General features: G+C 40.6%; 1 protein-coding gene across 2 annotated transcripts in view; it reads left to right on the top strand.

Moving 5' to 3' along the window:
* LOC125461289 (glucose-induced degradation protein 8 homolog) overlaps positions 1-20,790 on the top strand; it is a 32,747-nt gene that overhangs the window by 3,541 nt on the left and 8,416 nt on the right. For both annotated transcript variants that reach the window (XM_048549876.1, XM_059652803.1), the window contains exons 2-3: positions 9,808-9,935; positions 13,518-13,714. In XM_048549876.1, coding sequence (XP_048405833.1) covers positions 9,818-9,935; positions 13,518-13,714 — 315 coding nt within the window. In that variant the 5' untranslated portion in view covers positions 9,808-9,817. The remainder of the gene's footprint in view (positions 1-9,807; positions 9,936-13,517; positions 13,715-20,790) is intronic.

Here is a 20,790-nt window from a genome sequence, read left to right as displayed (position 1 = left end):
GTTCTGACCATTTGCTCTGAATAAGTTTCTGAAAATATGAGTAGTTTTAGCAAAACCAGTATTAATATTGCTCTGCATGTGGTGTGCACACAATAATATTGTTGGTATGCCTGGACTATTTGTTAATACATTGTTTGCATACTATGATTGTCTGTGATGATATTTATTATGTCCATTTGGAATTTGATCCAATGTGCTTTCTACATTAATTTTTTTGAATTCTGTAAGTTGTAATAAGATAAAACTGCATGATCTAATGGACCAGTGAAGTCTCCAAGGTAAAGGTTTGATATTTTGATGTCGCAAAAGTAAAATTTGCCTTTTCAGAAAATGTTTCAAGTTACATATCCAGTTTTTTTTTTGGTATTGTCAATGTATGATTTAACCTGAAGGTATTGTTCTGCTGCATTTTGTATTAAAAGTGCCAGTTAGTATAATCAGTGGTTCCCCATTATTTATTTATGTAACTTCATCAAGTCTAAAGACAAAACAGGCATCTATGCTTCAAATAAGCCTTCTCCTACCCTTGCCTCTCTAAACTTATCAGTGCACATTCCAAGATAACAATGTAGCAGGAAAGCTGATGTTTTGGGTCTGGAACCTTCTTCAGATTTCAAATTTGCCTTTTAGGGACCTTCTTTGCAGAAGCCAGTATTCCCAAGTTAAGGTGATCATAAGATTAGAGTCAAGTGTATTGCAGCAAGGAATTTGATTTAATTTATTATTGTCATGTACCTAGGTACAGTGAAAAGTTTTGCATGCAGTGCAGGCAGGTCATACCATACAAAATGCATTAGGGTAATGGAAGACAGCAAAGAATACAATGTTATGGTTGCAGAGAAGGCGCACAAACGGCGAGAGCAATATTAAATTTAAAATTTGAGAGACCCAATCTGAAGTCTAATAACAGCAGAGAAGAAGCTGTTCTTGACTATGTTGATATGTGTGTTTAGGCTTTTGTATGTTCTGCCTGATGGAAGAGAGTCTAGCTCGGGTTGGAGGGTTCCTTTATTATGTTGGCTGTCTTCTCAAGGCAGTGAGAAGTATAAATGGAGTCAGTAGATAGAAGGTTAGCTTGTGTGATGGACTGGGCTATGTTCACAACTTTCTGTAGTTTCTTGTGCTCCTGTGTACAAAGCAAATTGCCAAACCAAGCTGTGATGTATCTGGATAGAATGCTTTCTATGGTCCTTCTATAAAAATTGATAAGCATCTTAATGGGTGTGCTGAATTTTCTTAACCTCCTGAGGAAATAGAGATGTTGTTGTGCTTTCTGGTCTATAACATCAGTGTGGGTGGACCAGAATAGATTGATGATCATCACTATTAGGAACTTGACACTCTAGACCATCTCCGCGTCAGCACCGTTGATGTAGGCAAGGGCATGCCCTGCACCTTGCTTGCTGAAGTCAATGACCTGCTCTTTCATTTTGCTGACGTTGAAGGAGAGGTTTATTATTTTTACACCATGCTTCCAAGCATTCTATCTCTTTCCTGTATTCTGTCTTGTAGACCAGATCTCAATAATGACAACAGTCTTGTTGATGAACTTGCGGGTGGAGTTTGGACATGAATTGGTCACACAGTCATGAGTGAATAGGGAGTATAATGAGGGGCTGAGCATGCAATCTTGTGGGACGCCAGTATTGAGGATTATCATGGAAGAGATGTTGTTGCATATTCTTGTTGATTGTGTTCCATGGGTCAGGAAGTCAAGAATCCAATTGGAGAAGGTATAACAGAGACTGAGGTCTTTGAGCTTGGACATTAGTTTTGTTGCAGTAATGGTGTTGAAGGCAAAGTTGTGGTCAATAAGTAGGAGGCTGACATTGTACTCATCCCTGGAACATCTGGATAACAGAGCCAGGGAGATGGCATCTGCTGTGGACCTGTTGTGAAGTTTGGTGAATTTGAAGGGATCAAGGCAGGCTGGGAAGCTAGATTCAAAGTGAACCATGACTGACCTCTTGAAACACTTAATTATGGAAGTCAGAGGCATGGGGTGGTAGTCATTGAGTCATGCTCTATGTGTTTTATTTGGCACCAGGTTGATGGTGATCTTCTTGAAGCAGCTGGGGACTTCAGGTCATATTAGGGAGTGGTTAAAGATGTCAGTGAATACTCTTGTTAGCTGGCACGTGCAGAATTTGAGTGCATAGCCGGAGACTTCACCTGGTCCAATTGCTTTCCATTGGTTCACTCAAAAAGGTTGATCTGATGTCTGCAGCAGTGACTGGTGGAACAGATATGGTTTCACTGACCACCCGTTTGAAATGAGTGTAGAATGCATTGAGTATGTCAAGGAGGGATATATTTTTGTTGGTTATTCAATTCTGCATCACTTTGTAGCCTTTTATGTCACGTAAGCCTTGCTACAAATGGGGGAAGGGGGGATGCCCCTGTGGTTCGTTCAGGTCTCCAGCTATGTCCAGTATTGCCTCTCGGTGCCTCTAATGACCTTATGGAGGTCGTATCTGAATTTCCTGTAAAAGTCAGGGTAGTCTGACTTGAACATCTCACACCTGGACTTCAGTAGTCAGTTGATCCCCTGGTTTATCCATGGTTTCTGGCTAGAGAACATTTGGATCATCATCTTTGGCATGCAGTCTTCTACACACTTGGTAATAAAGTCTGTAACAGTCATGGCATACTCATTTAGATTGGTTACTGAATTCTTGAATATAGTCAAGTCCACTGATTCCAAACTGTAATGTAAAAGCTCTTTTGCCTCAGACCAGCACTGTACTGCTTTCTGTAATCAAATGTTCATTTGTTCTAATCCTATTTTCCAACAGTCTGCCCACAGCTTCTATGGTATGGTGTTCTAAGGCTCATCTAAATTACTTATAAATATCTTGAGGGTTCCTGCGTCTATGACCATTTTAGGCAGTGAGTTGTAGATACCCCAACAATCTGAGGAAGAAACAATTTCTTCATCTACCTAAACTTTCTATCCTTTACCATAAAACTGTGCCCCTGGTTATTCATGTCGGTACTGAAGAGAAAATTTTATCCTGATATATGCTTCTAAGAACATTGCACACCACAGTTAGATCGAGCCCTCAACCCTTTCTGCTTTAAGGAAAACGACCCCAGTCTGACTAGACTGTTTTCATAGTTGAATTGCTGTGATCCAGGCAACGTTCTGGTGAAGCTGTTCTGCACCCTCTCTGCAATAATCTCATTCTTTCGATAGTATGGTGACCAGAACTTTGCGCAATATCGAGCTATTACCTAACTAGATTGAATTGAAGGAGACACAATTCTCCAGATGGATCTGCAAATTCTTGATGATAAAATGCAGGTAATTTCAAAATAGATGAATAGTAGCTACCAACTATGTGTACAACTTTAAAATATTTTTATTTTCAATCAATCTGTATAGACATAGTCTGAGACAGCTCAGTAGCAGGGGGAAATCTGAACTTGGCTTCCTGGCTCAGGGATAGGGATACTACCACTATATCATAAGAACTCAGACATGTTGCAACACACACCTTGGGTGAGTGGGTCTTGAACACACATTTTTCATCCAGAGGTAGGGGCACCACCACTGCACCACAAAAAACTTTATTGGCAGGCTTTGCCCTGTATTAAATATCTTTGTGTATAGTTTGGAAGACTTTTTATCAGACCATTTTAGAAAATAAGAAATAATGAAAGTGAGCTAATTTTTAAAAAAGAGAAGATAATTGTTTAAAGCTGTAATGCCTGGTTTATAGTTTACTTCAAACTCAAAACTTTTGCAGTACAGAATTGTAATTGCTGCTTTGTTGCACTGGTTGAAATCTGTTACATTTGAACAGTAATTAAAATTGCTCATTGATCTGTCAGGATGTGCTTTTCCAAGACTGAAAAAGTGTCTTGTCTAACCATTATGCAAAGGAGTTCGAATATTTTAGCCATACTGGTATATACTTCGGGCAATGTGCAAAACACAGTTATGAGAGAAGTGTAGCATAGTTTAGTAGCGTCCAATATTTAAAATAATTATCTATAACTTGAAATGGAAACATTGTAAACACAGTGAAGTAAAACAAGCAGATAGAAGATGTAAACTCATCCGACAAAAATAACTTTGGTAACTATTGTTTGTGATCTTGCAAAAACCCTTCATTGCAGCATCTTCTGTGAGATTTGTATGATGACTTGAACCCTTTAGATATTGGTGAGTTACTTATGGTATTGACTGCTGTCAGTTGGTGAATTGCTTTTATTTGCATGCGATATAGTGATAGAGTGAGAAGTGAGCCCCAATCTCTGATTTCAATGTGACAACAAAATTGAGCAGAAAATACTGACTTTTACTTTTTCTTTCTATCCCTGTCATACACTTTGTCCACCCCTTTTTTGCTTTCACTCTTACTTTCTGTACATGATTTGAAGTGAAATTGACGATTTTACTTCACATTTTATTGTTCAGACTATTCCATTTAATTCACTACAGCGACACAAAAGTCTGATTCCCAGTAAAGATACTATGCATTTTTGATCTAATAACTGCAGGCTTCTGCACCCTTACCTAGAAAATAAGTACGGGTGTAAAAACTAGCAATAGTTATTTGCAGCTGACTACAAAGTGAAAACTTAGCAATAAACTGCATTTTCAGATTGTGCCTAAATATCTATATATTCCGTCTTTCTTTGGGCAAAAATCATTTCTAATGGTAGCATTCTGATTTGGTTTGGAGTAGCAAATGCATTTTAAATTTTTTTGTGAACATTGCATGCTAATGACAAACAGTAAACGTTGAAAATACTCAGCAAATCTGGCAGCATCTGTAAACAGAGAAACCGAATTATACCATTTCAGGTTTACCTGAGCTAGTGAAGGGTTATCGAGCTCATTATCAAGCTCAAAAGTTAACTCAGTCCTTGTCTTCACACATGCAATCAGACCTGAGTGATTCCCCTTGGTTCTACTTTAGATTTTAGATTTCCAGCACATTCAGCATTTTGCTTTTTTAAAAATTATTTATTCATGGGATCTGAGATGTGCTAGCATTTATTGTCCATCCCTTATTGCCTTTGAACTTGTTAAGATATTTCAGGTTTAAGAGTCAGCCACATTGGTCTGGAGTCACATTGTGGCCAGAGTAGACAACGATGGCAGATGAACTTGCCCAAAGAACATTAATGAACCAAATGGGGTATTTACTACAATTGACAGTGATTGCATGGTCGTCATTAGATTAGTTCTTAATTCAGGATTTTAATTGAATTCAATTTTCACAGCCTGCAATTGTAGGATTTGCCCCCATGTCTCCAAGAAGTGTGGGAAAATAGGATTAGAATAGTTAGGTGCATGTTTTCAGCTCATGTAGACTCAGTCAGCTGAAGGGCCTTTTTCTGTGCTGGAGGCCTCACTGACACTATAACATGAATTTGATACTGAGATTTACTAGGCACTAATGCTTCCCCTTTTACTGTATATATTGATAAACTCCAAACTTATTTGAAATGAGAAAGAAAATTTTAACCTTTCAAGTGTATTCTCTTTAAGAATGTGAGGAAATATAATTTTAACATGTTTTTTAAAGTGTCTTGCCCAGCTCTGCATTTGAATTGAATAACAATCTAAGATTGACTATACTCAGTAGTTTCAAAAAGTGTTATTGTGACCATGAGAGATAGTAGGAACTGCCACTGCTTGAGTCTGAGATAACAAGGTGTGGAGCTGGATGAACACAGCAGGCCAGGCTACATCAGAGGAGCAGGAAAGCTGACGTTTCGGGTCTGGACCCTTCTTCAGCTAGCTGAATAATGTATTCAGTCAAGTGTAACCAGACTGGGGATTTACTGTCAGTCAGTCAGGGAATGGCATAGATTAGTCAGAGGTCTGGTCACTCATCCACAGGGGTTAATTGTCCATCTCAATTGGGGATGAGCCATAATCAGCCCTGGGAGTCAACTTATGGCAGGGTATGTAAGGAGCAACTACAATAATAGGGCAGTTGGGAAAGTCAGTTGTGGAGATTGGAGGCATCATGCTGGGATTCTGAGGGTGCAATAAAGGGAGACAAGGGATGTGAGACAATGGTGCATGAGTTACTGAGGGAATGGGTTGGTCATTGACTGTCACAACCACCCTGGCTTTGGCAGGATGGTGCAGCATGTCGGTTGGCATGGCTCAACTGCAGGACTGGAGCTCAAGGGGTAATTTCAGAGATGAAAGTCTAAGTGAAATTAACAACAGTGGGCATTGTTGAAAGTCAACAGGGAGTGCAGGAAGAAAGGAATGTTGAGCTTTGTTGAGACTTCTTGATTACCAGCCTAGCCTACAACTCTCACTGGCAAGCAAATCCTGAGTTGCCTTCTTTCCTCTTATGAGCTCTAAATATGCAATGGAAATGGAAAGTAGATGCAACCACAGCTGAAATGGGCAAAATAGATGTTTTATTTTTCTGTACAAGAAGATGTGCTCCACTTATTAGTGTTATAAAGCCCTTCAAGGGGAATTTGAATAAATCAGGCATGAAGCTAATTATAGAATCAAAGAATCGTACAGTTTAGTAAAAGACCATGCAGCCCATCGAATTTGCACCAATCCTCTCAATAGCATCCCACCCTATCCCTGTAGCACATGGCTAAACCACCTAGCCTGCACATCCCTGGACACTATCTGGGGCAATTTACCATGGCTACTCCACCTAACCTGCACAACTTCTGTCTCACCTTGAACAGTAAGTAGTCACCAACGTGCTGTTATATGCAGTGCTGCTTTGCATACATTCGAAGCAGGTTCCCTATGTCAAAGATCCATGCAGAGTCATTCTGTGGCCCTCACAGTTGGAGTACTCCATGTCCCACTCTGATGCAGTGCTAACCCATCATTTTGGCGTGGTGCTGACTGCTCACATTGCTAAGAACCTAATCTGTTTGTGATCATAGGTTTATTGGAAGTGTATCCAATGGATCTAATCACGGCAGAGGTCATCATTGCTATGGCAGCAGTGTTTTGCAGATGCAGATAAATGAAGGTGGAACAGATGTGCCAGCAATTCCGATAGTGGCAAGAACCTCCTGTGGTTGCCAAACAGCTTCCTCGTTATGAAGTCACAGCTGAAGGGCCTGTCAGGATGCAGAGAGGTGCAGAAGCTCCAGATACTTCTTAATCTGCCGTTTCCCCCAGATGAACAAGGTATATTGCCACAGACTAAAGATGTCTCAAGACACTGCTATGAAGTATGCCAGCTGCTGATTTGGAATATGTTGCCTGAAAGGGTGGGTGGTCATCCTGTTAGCAATATAGTTTGTGGCAGATCTCACAGCTTTATCTTATTTTTCCATGATGAAGTCAGTGCCGCAGCTCACGCAGTAAGCAGCCTATCATCCTGTGCTGTTTCCATTAGATGAACGAGGTGCATTGTTGCCACAGACTGAGGTGATCCTGAGACATTGTCACAGAACTGTGCCAACAGATGATGTGTGATCTGTGACCTGAGTTGTGGGTGGCTATCCAAAGTGACAGTTGCACTAAACATTAATGCGATTGGCTGCTTTGAAAAAAATACCGTGAGACCCTGTGTGGGATCTCAAAGCCTTCAACCTACAAATCTGTTAACACTGTTGCCAATGCAATTTATGGCAGATGTCACAGGTTTATCTCATTTTCCCCATGATGAAGTCAGCACTGCAGCTCAGGCAGTAGGCATTGTCAACTTAGCTTGCCCCAAGTTCAGTGTGCTACAGACTATACACACAACGCATTGAGAGTACATGATTCCATTCCATCAATGTACAAGTCATCAATGATTATCTGTATTGGGTTAAGGGATGTGCAAATGATGCAAAGATTTGTGAGAAAAAACGTTTTCGCACAGCAAATTGTTAGGGTATGGAATGTGCTGTCTAGAAATGTGGTGGAGACAAGGTTAATTGAGGCATTCAGAAGGGCATTGGGTGTTTATTTGGATATTATGGAGATAGTATGCATAGATATGGGGTAAAAAAACATGCAAATGATACTAGTTAGTGATACAGCTATAGGAATGATGATTCAATTGGCCTCTTTCTGCACCATAGTAGTTCTGTGATCTGAGAAGTCTGTATGATGTACTCTAGGAGTTGACATGATGCCTGTATCCTCGATACCTTTTGTTCTTGCTTTGTTTCAAGGGCTGAATTCCTCACAAGGCTAGTTGCAGTGGGACGAAGACTGCCTTCTGCAGCCATGGCAAATGACTGTATTACACAACCTCTTGACTGGGGCAGTGCATAGATGCAGTTCAGCTCATTCTTCCACCAAGGCTGGTGTGCAGCAGGTGATAGATTTTCTGATGGATCAGTTTGGTGGGACCTTGTCCTGGCATGACAGAGTGCTGCAGTGTTGGGCATGGCAAACCAGAGAAGACTTAATTAACGCTGGTTCCAACTGAACTGGGTGCAGTGATCATTGACAGCAAGTTTGTAGTTGCCTGAAAGATTGTTTCTGTCCATTCTCAGAAGCAAACATAGCTTCTATTTTAGTTTGTGTTTTTTTCTTAGCCTTTGCTATTGTTAGATAAAGTGAATATTTTTAACGATTTGAAAGCTTTGAACACTGAGAATATGTAATGCTACACAGGGTATCACAGAAAGTAGAAATCTCTTGGACAGGGTTCTAAGGTGGTATGACATGAGGACAGTGAACCTGAACTTTGTAGCTGCAGTTACTGTGATTGTTGATAAGACAGGTAATGATGTAAGATAGTAGTACATACATGAAAGTGAGCTTGTGTTAGAAATAACGGTCACCCATGGCACTCTCGGAAACATTCGTATTTTGTTCCCCTCCTCCAATGTGCGCTGAAGAGCATCTCCTATTTTGTACCTGCTGGAATGACTGACTTTAAATAGGGTAGCATGATGTCAGTGTAATGGTATATATTTCTGTCTTTGCTCACTCAATAGTCACATGAATGGAGCACCAGAGAGACAGGGCATACATAATCAGATAAGCAGCTGAGAAATATGTTGGAGAAAGAAGCTTTTGCTAACAAGAGAAGTTCCCCTTCATGAAAGTGCCTGAACTTGACTCTTAATTGATTTTTGGTGAACTTCAGTCCCAAATTACTGTTTCGTGGAAATCAATATCTTCTTCAACATCATAAAAACAGCTTTTCTGTTCACTGGGTTAATATCAGTATTATTGCTGTGTTGCAGCTTGCTGTCCTTAAATTGGCTATCACATTTCCTGCATTAAAACTATGTCTACCGATGTAACTTCTGAGGTATTTTCACATAGTGTGAAAGCTTTGAACACTGAGAATATGTAATGCTACACAGGGTATCACAGAAAGTAGAAATCTCTTGGAGAGGGTTCTGAGGTGGTATGACATGAGGACAGTGAACCTGAACCTTGTAGCTGCAGTTACTGTGATTGTTGATAAGACAGGTAATGATGTAAGATAGTAGTACATACATGAAAGTGAGCTTGTGTTAGAAATAACGGTCACCCATGGCACTCTCGGAAACATTCGTATTTTGTTCCCCTCCTCTAATGTGCACTGAAGAGCACCCATACGTGCATACATCTTAAAAGGAATCTTACCCTCATAACTGTCTCTTGTGCACCCACATCATGGTTGCTGCAGGACTTGCACTTGTACAGTTGAGAGGCAAAATTAGTGACTATGTTCAAGTTATTTAACTGTAAAGTACATGTCTGTGTGTGGTTGTAAAAGGCACTCTGTAAATGCAAGTCTTTTTTTCTTGCTTGGTTTCCATTTTGTTTTTGATAATTAATTGTGAAGTTTTAAGGTTTACCTTGTCTTGTTTTAATGGATCCTCAGTAACATATTTATGTGTTTTATCTTTGTCCTGTAGCTGATTCACAATGAGTTATACAGAAAAACCGGATGAAATTACTAAAGATGAATGGATGGAAAAACTCAATAACTTGCACATCCAAAGAGCTGACATGAATCGACTTATAATGAATTATCTAGTTACTGGTAAGACTAACACAAAAGATAACTTAGATATAATGTGGATAATATCAAGAGCCCTGTTCTGCAGGCAGAATTTTATGAAAAAATCTGTTTTGCCAAGACAGAATCTTCATCTGAAGTGGTAGCAAGAGCTGCAGATGCTGGAGTCAGAGACAACACAGTATGGAGCTGGAGGAACACAGCAGGCCAGGCAGCTTCAGAGGAGCAGAAAGGTTGACGTTTCGGGTCAGGACCCTTCTTCAGAAATGGGGGGAGGGATGGAGCCTGGGAAATAAATAGAGAGGAGGGGTGGGACTAGGGAAGGTAGATGGGATGGTGATAGGTGAGGGCAGGGAGGGAGTGGTGGGCATTGGTCAGTGGGATGGGTGTGGTGGCTAGATGGGAGAGAAGATGGACAGGTTGTGTCAGGTCAGGGACGTGGGAATGAGAGGGAGGGTTGGACATGGGATGAGGCCGGATTGGGGAGATTTTAAAACTGGTGAATTCCATGTTTAGGCCATTGGGCTGAAAGCATCCAAGGTGAAATGTGAAGTGTTACTTCTCCAGTTTCAGGGTGGTGTCATTGTACGCTGGTGTGGCCCAGGTTGTGACCCAGGGAATGAGGGAGGGAATTAAAATGTTTGGTGACCGGAAGGTGTTGTCATTTGTTGCATACAGAGCGCAGATGTACATGTCCAACCCTCCCATTCATCCCCGCCTCCTTGACTCCCTTATCACCATCCCATCTACTTTTCCAGCCCCACCCCTCCTCTATTTATTTCCCAGCTCCCTTATCCCTCCCCATTTCTGAAGAAGATCCCAACCTGAAATGTCGACTTTCCTGCTCCTTTGATGCTGCCCGGCCTGCTGTGTTCCTCCAGCTCCATATTGTGTTGTCTCTTCATCTGAAGTATATTAATTTTCCTAGTTTTGAAACCTCACAAGAAATTGGATCATGTAAAGGTTTATATTTCATCGAAGCTAATTTGAAGTAAACTGCTTCAAATAATGAAAATGGCTAAAGTAGTAATATGTCCAAATTTATGAAGAAGCAGGCTAATGTGTGTGTAAAAGTATTTATTTTACAATTATGTTTAACTGTCAATGCCAATTGTATATAATGCACTATTGAGGGTCACAAGTATACTTTGCTTCTTTCTTCTGTTTGGAATGGCTTTCAGTGAATATTTGTAAATAGTGGCATCACGAACACATGTCAGATTTAGATACCCTGTGTAAAATAATATATTTCTCTTACTTATGGGGTGGGATGCTGCGTAGAATTACATTACACATTTATAAATGATTTTTCATCATCAGTTAAATAATATAATCTTCAAGGAAGAGTGGTCATGGACTTTCAAAAGGCATTTCACAACCTTAACCCTAATCTACAGTACATAAATCTTTATAAACCTCTCTTTGGGCTACACTTGCATTCAATTCTGAGCACCAAAAGTCAGGAAACATTTTGAGACATGAGAGGTCCTGAATGCACTTTGTCAGACTACACCAGTGATGTGCGACTTAAAGTCTATGAATTGACCAGAGAAGCTGGGATTGTTCTCTTTGGAGCAGAATAAAGAGAAATTCGATGGAGATGTTCAAAATCTGAGGGTTTTGATTAACTTTTGAGAGAAGCTTCTTCTAATGGTAGCTGGGTTTGTACCTGATCAGAGTTAAGGTACTTGGCAAAAGAGTTAGAGGCAAGATAATTTTTCTTTTAAATGATCCAAAGTATGTACTGGAATGCATTGCCTGAAGTGGTGATAGAAACAGATTCAAAATTCACTTTCAAAAGGATATTGGAGAAAAAATTGAAGGAAGAAGTTACAAGGCAATAGGGATTCAACGGGACTAATAGGATAATTTTTCCAGACGCACAGACCTCCCTGTGCAGTATATTTCTATAATTCCCTACATTATTGGACTTTAGAGTCTTTATATGAGATAGCTACATCAAAATAATTCGAGGTTTGTTTCTTTATTGATCAATCAAATTAAGATTTTTTTACACTGAACATTTATAGTTAAGTGAATGGACATTTAAATATCACAGCCATACCAATTTTTATCAAAGATTTGAGGGTGTAGTTCAATAATTGCTCTTATTTTTCTTTGTGATTTTATCAATGGTATCAGAAGTTGGAACAAATTAAAACACATTGCTTGTGACTGTAAAGTTTTTGCTGCAGCCCTTCAGAGTACTGCAGAATAGTTATTGATTCTGCAGATGTTTGCAACTGTTACTTTGTTGAGAGAAACATGTAATGTTGAGAAAATTGTTGACATACTTATGCCGATTTTCCTTAACCCCTGCCCATAAACCGTAGAAATCACATGAGTAAAGTACTGTGGTTGACAAATGTTCAGCGGACCCAGCAGTATCTGTGGACAAAGCAGTTTAGTTACCTCTTAAAATAGGTATCTCTTAATTAGTTTGAAATTACTAAGAAAGGTTAGTGACCAGGAATGTTAACTCTCTCCACAGAGGTTGCCAAACCTCAATAGTAAAAGCTACTTGTGTTGTGCTACGTTTTATTTTGATAGGTTGCACCAACCACATCTTTCTGTCTAATCAGTCATCTGCAGTGAATCCAACTTCATTTTATGATAGCAACATAATCAAAACTTTAAGATTCAACATTCAGAATATGTACTGCATCTCAGTTTATGCATCTTTGGTATTTTGTTTTGCAGTTAACTTTGGGCCAGGGCCAAGATATGGTGACTGTTATAGGGATAGAATGATTAGGCACACAAATAAATATTGCAGGATGTGAAGCTGGATGAACACAGCAGGCCAAGCAGCATCAGAGGAGCAGGAAAGTTTGACATTTTGGGTCGAGACCCTTCTTCAGAAGAAGGATCTCGACCCAAAACGTCAAACTTTCCTGCTCCTCTGATGCTGCTTGGCCTGCTGTGTTCGTCCAGCTTCACACCATGCTATCTCAGATTCTCCAGCATCGGCAGTTCCTACTGCCTCTGTAACAAATAAATGTTGCTATTGTTTCAAATTTACTAAAAGTTGTGCAGTTTTCTTGGTTGGTCAGTGATACTTTTTGTAGCATTTAAGTGTGGGCATAACATCAGTCAGTAGTGTAGGCAAGCTGAACTGCTAAAACTTAAGGCCACATTCATCAAGAAGAAAGAAAATGAAATGAGGGATTTAAGATTGAGCGGGGGGGAAAACCTAAAGTTAACATGAATCTCGATAGAGTGCGAAATTCACTTTTAATTGTAGACATATCAGAAATGCTTTGATATTGTAGTTTCAAATTATAGAAATGTGACAGGCTAAGGATGCACTAGTAAGGGCATGGAAGTGAGGTTGGCCATCATGCAGTCAGTAGCGCATGTCTTGTTTTGTACTTTATGGTGATGCAGCGGATCGATTTGTATAGAAACATTATATTCATGTTAAACATTCTTTCAAAGTATATGTGTGCATGATGATTAAATTTAATGAAAAACTATGAAAGTTTGATTTTACAGTTCGAATGAAATCTTAAGGAATAATAAAATGTTTCGCGAAAAATTTTTCAGGATAATTTACACTATACCTGCTAATGCAATTATTATATTTTTATGTATAATTTTTTTCAGAAGGATTTAAGGAAGCAGCAGAAAAATTTAGAGTGGAATCAGGGATAGAACCCAGTGTTGACTTGGACACCCTTGACGAACGTATTAAAATTCGTGAGGTGATACTTAATGGACAAATTCAAGAAGCCATTGCACTGATCAATAGTCTGCATCCAGAGCTGTTGGACACAAATCGTTATCTTTATTTCCACCTACAGGTAGGGAAATCTTGACATTCAAATGTCAAAAATGAGTGTTGGTGGATTCGAAATCTAGGTCCTACTTATTTGTAAATTATAAGTAGCATTTGATGAACAGTTTGTTAAAACATGCATTTAGAAGTTTGATTTGTATCTATTCAACCATAATTCAGATCATAATAGGCTTCATAACTATATATAAAATTAAATTTTATGCAGCTACTTCTTTGTGCATGTAAACTAACACCCATCGCTAACCCTACTTTTCTCAAATTCTTGAATGTGTTCATTGCCTCCCAAATCGTTGTCTACATACATTCAATTCCATATACAAATTTCTGCAGACAGATTTTCTGGCCGAAGACTGAAACAGTCCTCAAAGTCATAAATGCTGTTTTTTGTGATAGTGAACGTGATAACCTTTTCTATCTCATTCTTTACACCCTATCTTCAGCAGGCAAGTATGATACCTGGTGCAAGAATGAAAACAGCATTGATTGAAGGAGCAGTAACTATGGGAGACAGGAAATTTGCCCTTAGAGGAGCTGGTCTTTAATCAAAGACCTATTTAACTGGTCGGGTTTAAGGTTGGGAGTTGGGCGTGTGTCTGGAACTGAGGACTTGGATACCACCTCAGAATCCTAGGATAGACTGTTCAAAATTTGTGATTGGCTTAGGATGTGGGAAAATTTCCCTGTAGCTGATTTGGTCTGTTGGAGGAGGGGCAATGGAGTATTTGCTGCCAACATTGGATTATAGCCAGGTTTAAGATTGCTTCCTACTCAGCAGCTTTCAATAGCCTGTGATACAATCTGCAGCAGGATGGCCCAGAAAGGCTAACACAAGTTATATATATGCAGTGAACACAGCTCATCATCCAATGTACTTGTGTTATTCACATGGATATGAAGTAGTTGATTTAATCTCCATGGATGCCTCAGGCTTTGTGACCTGCAGTTTTGTGAACAGGTTGGGTTATCTATTAAACGTACATGTATATTGCTTGGTTACTAAATACCTACTTTTAAAGCTGACTGGGCAGCATGTATCAAAGTGGAGACAACATATGAATTGAAGCTATCTGGATGAACAAATGAATGCCATTTCATCATTTGCTGAGATGAGTGGATTTTTGAGATTGTGCTAAACCAACTTGTGTTAATACTTCTTGCTGCTGTCACATTTCATCATTTCTCCAGAAAGTGTGAACTTTTGTGTTAGGAAAGGTGTGGGGAAGAAGCATGTGACTGATGGGTGAAGAGTTGCATTGGATATGGAAACAAGTGAAATCAGTGATCAGAGAATTTGAATAGGACATAGGTGTGTAAAGAGAAACTTGAGATAGGTTGCACCTGGAGGAAAAGGAGACAGGGACAGGCTGGGGTTGGAGGAGAGCATCAGATGGAATATGTGGGACCTGGAGCAGAGGGAGACAATCAGTAAAATCGTCTTCAACAGGGTGGTGATGGCCTAGTGGTATTGGGGAGGTGACGGCCCAGTGGATTATTGCTAGACTATTAATCCAGAAACTCAGCTAATGTTCTAGGGACCTGGGTTCAAATCCCACCGTGGCAGCTGATAGAATTTGAATTAAATTTTAAAAAAGTCTGGATTTAAGAGTCTATTGCATACCTTGAAACCATATTCGATTGTCAGGAAAAACCCATCTGGTTCATTAGCAACCTTTAGGAAGGGAAATCTGCCATCCTTACCTCGAGAAGCCTGCATATGACTCCAGACCCACAGCAAAGTGGTTGACTCTTGACTGCCTTCTGGGCGATTGGGGATGAGCAATAAATGCTGGCCTAACCAGCAATGCTGTCGTCCCATGAGTGGATTTTAAAAAAAGTGCTATCAGGTGACACTTGCTTAGCTGTAATCTACTCATTGATAGTCAGATTGGGTTCTGCCAGGGTCACTTTCACCCCAGTCCAAACGTGGACAAAACAGCTGAACCAGAAAGATGAGGTAGGAATGACTCCCCTTGACAATGAGCCAGCATTTGACCGAGTATGGGATCAATGAGCCCTAGCAAAACTATAACCAATGAGAATCGGGATGAGAGGCAACCTCTTGCAGGATGGACTCGTACCTGGAACAAAAGAAGATGATTATGGATGTTGGAGGTCAGTCATCTCCGCTCCAGGACATCACTGCAGTAGTTCCTCAGGAGAATGTCCTAATGACACACCATCTTTGGTTGATTCATCAATTTACTTCCCTCCATCATAAGGTCAGATGTGGAGATGTTCACTTTCGACGACAGTGTTCAACACCATTTTTGACTTTACAGATACTGAAGTGGTCTGTGTCCAAATGTAGTAAATGTAGATAGTTTGGGCTGATGAGTGACAAATAACATTTGTGTTATACAGGTGGCGTGCAATGACTATCTCTAACAATGAAACCATTGTCGCCAACATTCATTGGCACCACTGTCAACAAAGCCCCTAAAATCAACATTACCAGTGACCAGAAATTGGATTGGATGAGACATAAATATTCTCTGGCTAAAAGAACAAATATAGGCTGGGAATCCTGCAACAAGTAACTCACCAAAACCTGTCTACCATCTACAAGGCAAAAGTCAGGAGTGTAATGGAATATTCCCCAGTTGTCTAGATGAGTGCAAATCCAACAACTCTCAATAAGTATGACACCGTCCAAGACAAAGCAGCCTTGATTGGCACCACATCCACAAACATTCACGCCCTCCTCCACTGATGTTCCAGTAGCAGCAGTGTATACCATCTGCAAAATGCATTGCAAAAATTCATCAGTGTTTCTGAGACAGCATCTTCCAAACTATTGACCACTACCAGTTAGAAAGACGACAGCAGCAGATACGTGGGGACACCACTTCCTGCAAGTTCCCCTGTGAGACACTTGCCATTCTCATTTAGCAACACTGAAACAGTAGAAATATATTTATCTGGCAATGTGCTGAAATGGCCTCTCTGACATTATTTTCTAGACCAAATAACTAACATTCATGAAAGCAGCTCACCACCATCTTCTTGAGGGCAACCATGGATGGGCAATAAATGGTGACCCAGCCAGTAATGCCACCCTCCTCTGAATCATGTACATATTTTGCTATGTTATGGGTGCTTTATAAATGCAAGTTGTATGAAATGGAGTATAAAAGTAGAGGGGTTTTGGTAAATCTATGCAATGCAGTAGTTGATGATGGCTGGACTACTGCAAGCAGTTTTGGATCCCTTATCTAAGGAATGTTATATTGGCATTAGAAGCAGTTCAGAGAAAGTTCACCTGGTATGGAATGATTGCTTTATAAGGAGAGGTTAAGTATTTTGGGCCTGTACTTAATGGAGTTTGGAAGAATGAATGGTGAAATATTCAAGATTCCTAGGGGGCTTGGCAGGGTAGATGTGGAGAGATTATTTCCCATTGTGGGAGCATCTAGGACCAGAGGGTAGCATATCGGAGTAAAGGGTTACCTAGTTAGGACAGAGATGAGGAATATTCTTTCCTACATGATGATGAATTTGCGGAATTATTTCCCACAGAGCACTGTAGTTGATGGGTTTTGAAGGGTATTCAAAACTGAGAGATTTTTAGTCTGTAAACAGGTTAAGAGTTGTGGGGAAAAGACAGGAAAACAGATTTGAGGATTAGCCATGACCTCATTGAATGGCAGAACAGACTCAATAGAAGCAGACGTTGGCCACTCTACCTTTGTCTTGTGCTGTAAACTTATTGGATGGAATCCAATTTGTATGAGGCAAACAAAAAAAAAGGATTAATCGGTGATCTACACACTTGTATAGAAAATATTTCTATAATCTGAGTGATGATTAGATGAATCTCCATTAAAATTAGCTCTGACCAGAAAACTGGACATTTTCTTTTAGTCTGTATGTCTCAGCCAAATCAGGACCAAGTCTTTTTTCTAAAAAAGTAGTGGCTACTTACAAAGAATAGTAAAATAGAATGTAGTTGGGTCAGCAAAATGTTTGCTGAATGATTGACAGCAGCTTTGGTAAACTGTTTGTTATTGTGTTTTTCATTGAAATCTGCTCAAGAAGAATTAATTATCGTATTTACCTGGTCGTCAAGAAATCACTTTCTTAACTTTATGGTAAATATCTAATGGTGCATTAATAATGTTTGTAGAGAAGTAGAACTTGTTTATTGTATAGCAGCTGAACAGCATTGAAATAAATCTGAGCAGTCTGTTTGTTGTCACTTCAGGATTATCAGTCAAAAATGCTTACAAAATGCCAATGTTGTTCTTGAGAGAAGCTGTAAGGATGACTGATGAAGTCGTTGCCAATGTTTTGACATTGGTGTTAAAGATACATTTGAATGTATGGAATGGATGGAAGCTGAGAGCTAGGACGAACAGTTGTTGTGTCTGGTTTGTTGCCTGTGCCACTTGCTAGTGAGGCGAGGAAGAGGGAGAGAGAGGAGTTGAACACGTGGCTACAGGGATGGTGCAGGAGGGAGGGTTTTGGATTCTTGGATAATTGGGGCTTTTTCTGGGGTAGGTGGGACCTCTACAAGCAAGATGGTCTTCACCTGAACCAGAGGGGTACCGATATCCTGGGGAGGAAATTTGCGAAGGCCATTCGGGTGGGTTTAAACTAATTCAGCAGGGGGATGGGAACCAAAATTGTAGTTCGACTACAGAAAAAGTTGAGAGTAGGGTGGTCCGAAATAAAGTTTCAGACACGCAAGATGGCACCGACAAGCAAGAAGTTGGTTTGAAGTGTGTCTACTTCAATGCCAGGAGCGTTCGGAATAAGGTGGGTGAACTTGCAGCATGGGTTAGTACCTGGGACTTTGATGTTGTGGCCATTTTGGAGACATGGATAGAGCAGGGACAGGAATGGTTGTTGCAGGTTCCGGGATTTAGATGTTTCAGTAAGAACAGAGAAGATGGTAAAAGGGGTGGAGGTGTGGCATTGTTGTTCAAGGACAGTATTACAGTTGCAGAAAGGATGTTTGGGGACTCGTCAACTGAGGTAGTATGGGCTGAGGTTAGAAACAGGAAAGGAGAGGTCACCCTTTTGGGAGTTTTCTATAGGCCTCTGAATAGTTCCAGAGATGTAGAGGAAAGGATAGCAAAGATGATTCTTGATAGGAGTGAGAGAGACAGGGTAGTTGTCATGGGGGACTTCAACTTTCCAAATATTGACTAGGGACTATAGTTCGAGTACTATAGATGGGTCAATTTTTCTCCAGTGCGTGCAGGAGGGCTTCCTGACACAGTATGTAGATAGGCCAACAAGGGGCAAAGCCACATCAGATTTGGTACTGGGTAATGAGCCTGGCCAGGTGTTAGATTTGGAAGTAGGTGAGCACTTTGGTGATAGCGATCACAATTCTGTTCTGTTTAGTGATGGAAAGGGATAGGTGTATACCACTGGGCGAGAGTTATAGCTGGGGGAAAGGCAATTACGATGAGATTAGGCAAGATTTAGGGAGCATAGAATGGGGCAGGAAACTGCAGGGGATGGGCACATTAGAAATGTGGAGCTTATTCAAGGAAAAGCTCCTGTGTGTCCTAGATAAGTAATTATCTGTCAGACAGGGAGGAAGCTGTAGAGCATGGGAGCCGTGGTTTCGAAGGAGGTTTAATCTCTGGTCAAGAGGAAGAAGAAGGCTTATGTTAGGATGAGATGTGAAGGCTCAGTTAGGGCGCTTGAAGGCTACGAGGTAGCCAGGAAAGACCTAAAGAGAGAGCTCAGAAGAGCCAGGAGGAGACATGAGAAGTTTTTGGTGGATAGGATCAGGGTAAACCCTAAGGCTTTCTATGGGTATTTGAGGAATAAAAGAATGATAAAAATAAGATTAGGGCCACTCAAGGATAGTAGTGGTAAGTTGTGTGTGGAGTCAGAGGAGATGGGGGAAGCACTAAATGAGTATTTTTCAACAGTATTCGCTCTAGAAAACAACAATGTTGTCGAGAATACTGAGATACAGGCTACTAGACTAGGTGTGATTGAGGTTCACGAGGAAGAGGTCTTAGAAATCCTCCAGATGGTGAAGATAGATAAGTTCCCTGGGCCGGATGGGATTTATCGTTGGATCCTCTGGGAAGCCAGGGAGGAGATTGCCGAGCCTTTGGCATTGATCTTTAACTCGTCATTGTCTACAGGAATAGTGCCAGATGACTGGAGGATAGCAAATGTGGTTCCCCTGTTCAAGAAGGGGAGTAGAGACAAGCCTGGTAATTATAGACCAGTGAGCCTTACCTCAGTTGTTGGTAAAGTATTGGAAAAGGTTATAAGGGATAGGATTTATAATCATCTAGAAAAGAATAAATTGATTAGGGATAGTCAGCATGGTTTTGTGAAGGGAAGGTCGTGCTTCACAAACCTTTATTGAGTTCTTTGAGAAGGTGACCAAACAGGTAGATGAGAGTAAACCGGTTGATGTGGTGTACATGGATTTCAGCAAGGCGTTTGATAAGGTTCCCCACAGTAGGCTATTGTACAAAATGCAGAGGAATGGAATTGTGGGAGATATAGCAGTTTGGATCGGAAATTGGCTTGATGAAAGAAGACAGAGGGTGGTAGTTGATGGGAAATGTTCATCCTGGAGACCAGTTACTAGTGATGTACCGCAAGGGTCGGTGTTGGGTCCACTGCTGTTTGTCATTTTTATAAATTACCTGGATGAGGGCGTAGAAGGATGGGTTAGTAAATTTGCAGCCGACACTAAGGTCGGTGGAGTTGTGGATAGTGACGAAGGATGCTGTAGGTTGCAGAGAGACATAGATAAGCTGCAGAGCTGGCAAATGGGGTTTAATGTGGACAAGTGTGAGGTGATGCACTTTGGTAGGAGTAACCGGAAGGCAAAGTACAGTGCTAATGGTAAGATTCTTGGTAGCGTAGGTGAGCAGAGAGATCTTGGTGGCCACGTACACAGATCCTTGAAAGTTGCCACCCAGGTTGACGGGGCTGTTAAGAAGGCATGCAGTGTTTTAGCTTTTATTAATAGAGGGATCAAGTTCCGGAACCAAGAGGTTATGCTACAGCTGTACAAAACTCTGGTGCGGCCGCACTTGGAGTATTGCGTACAGTTCTGGTCACCGCATTATAAGAAGGATGTGGAAGCTTTGGAAA

Source organism: Stegostoma tigrinum, chromosome 19 (genome assembly GCF_030684315.1).
Source record: "Stegostoma tigrinum isolate sSteTig4 chromosome 19, sSteTig4.hap1, whole genome shotgun sequence".
Classification (NCBI taxonomy): domain Eukaryota; kingdom Metazoa; phylum Chordata; class Chondrichthyes; order Orectolobiformes; family Stegostomatidae; genus Stegostoma; species Stegostoma tigrinum.
This window is presented reverse-complemented; position numbering and strand designations above follow the sequence as displayed.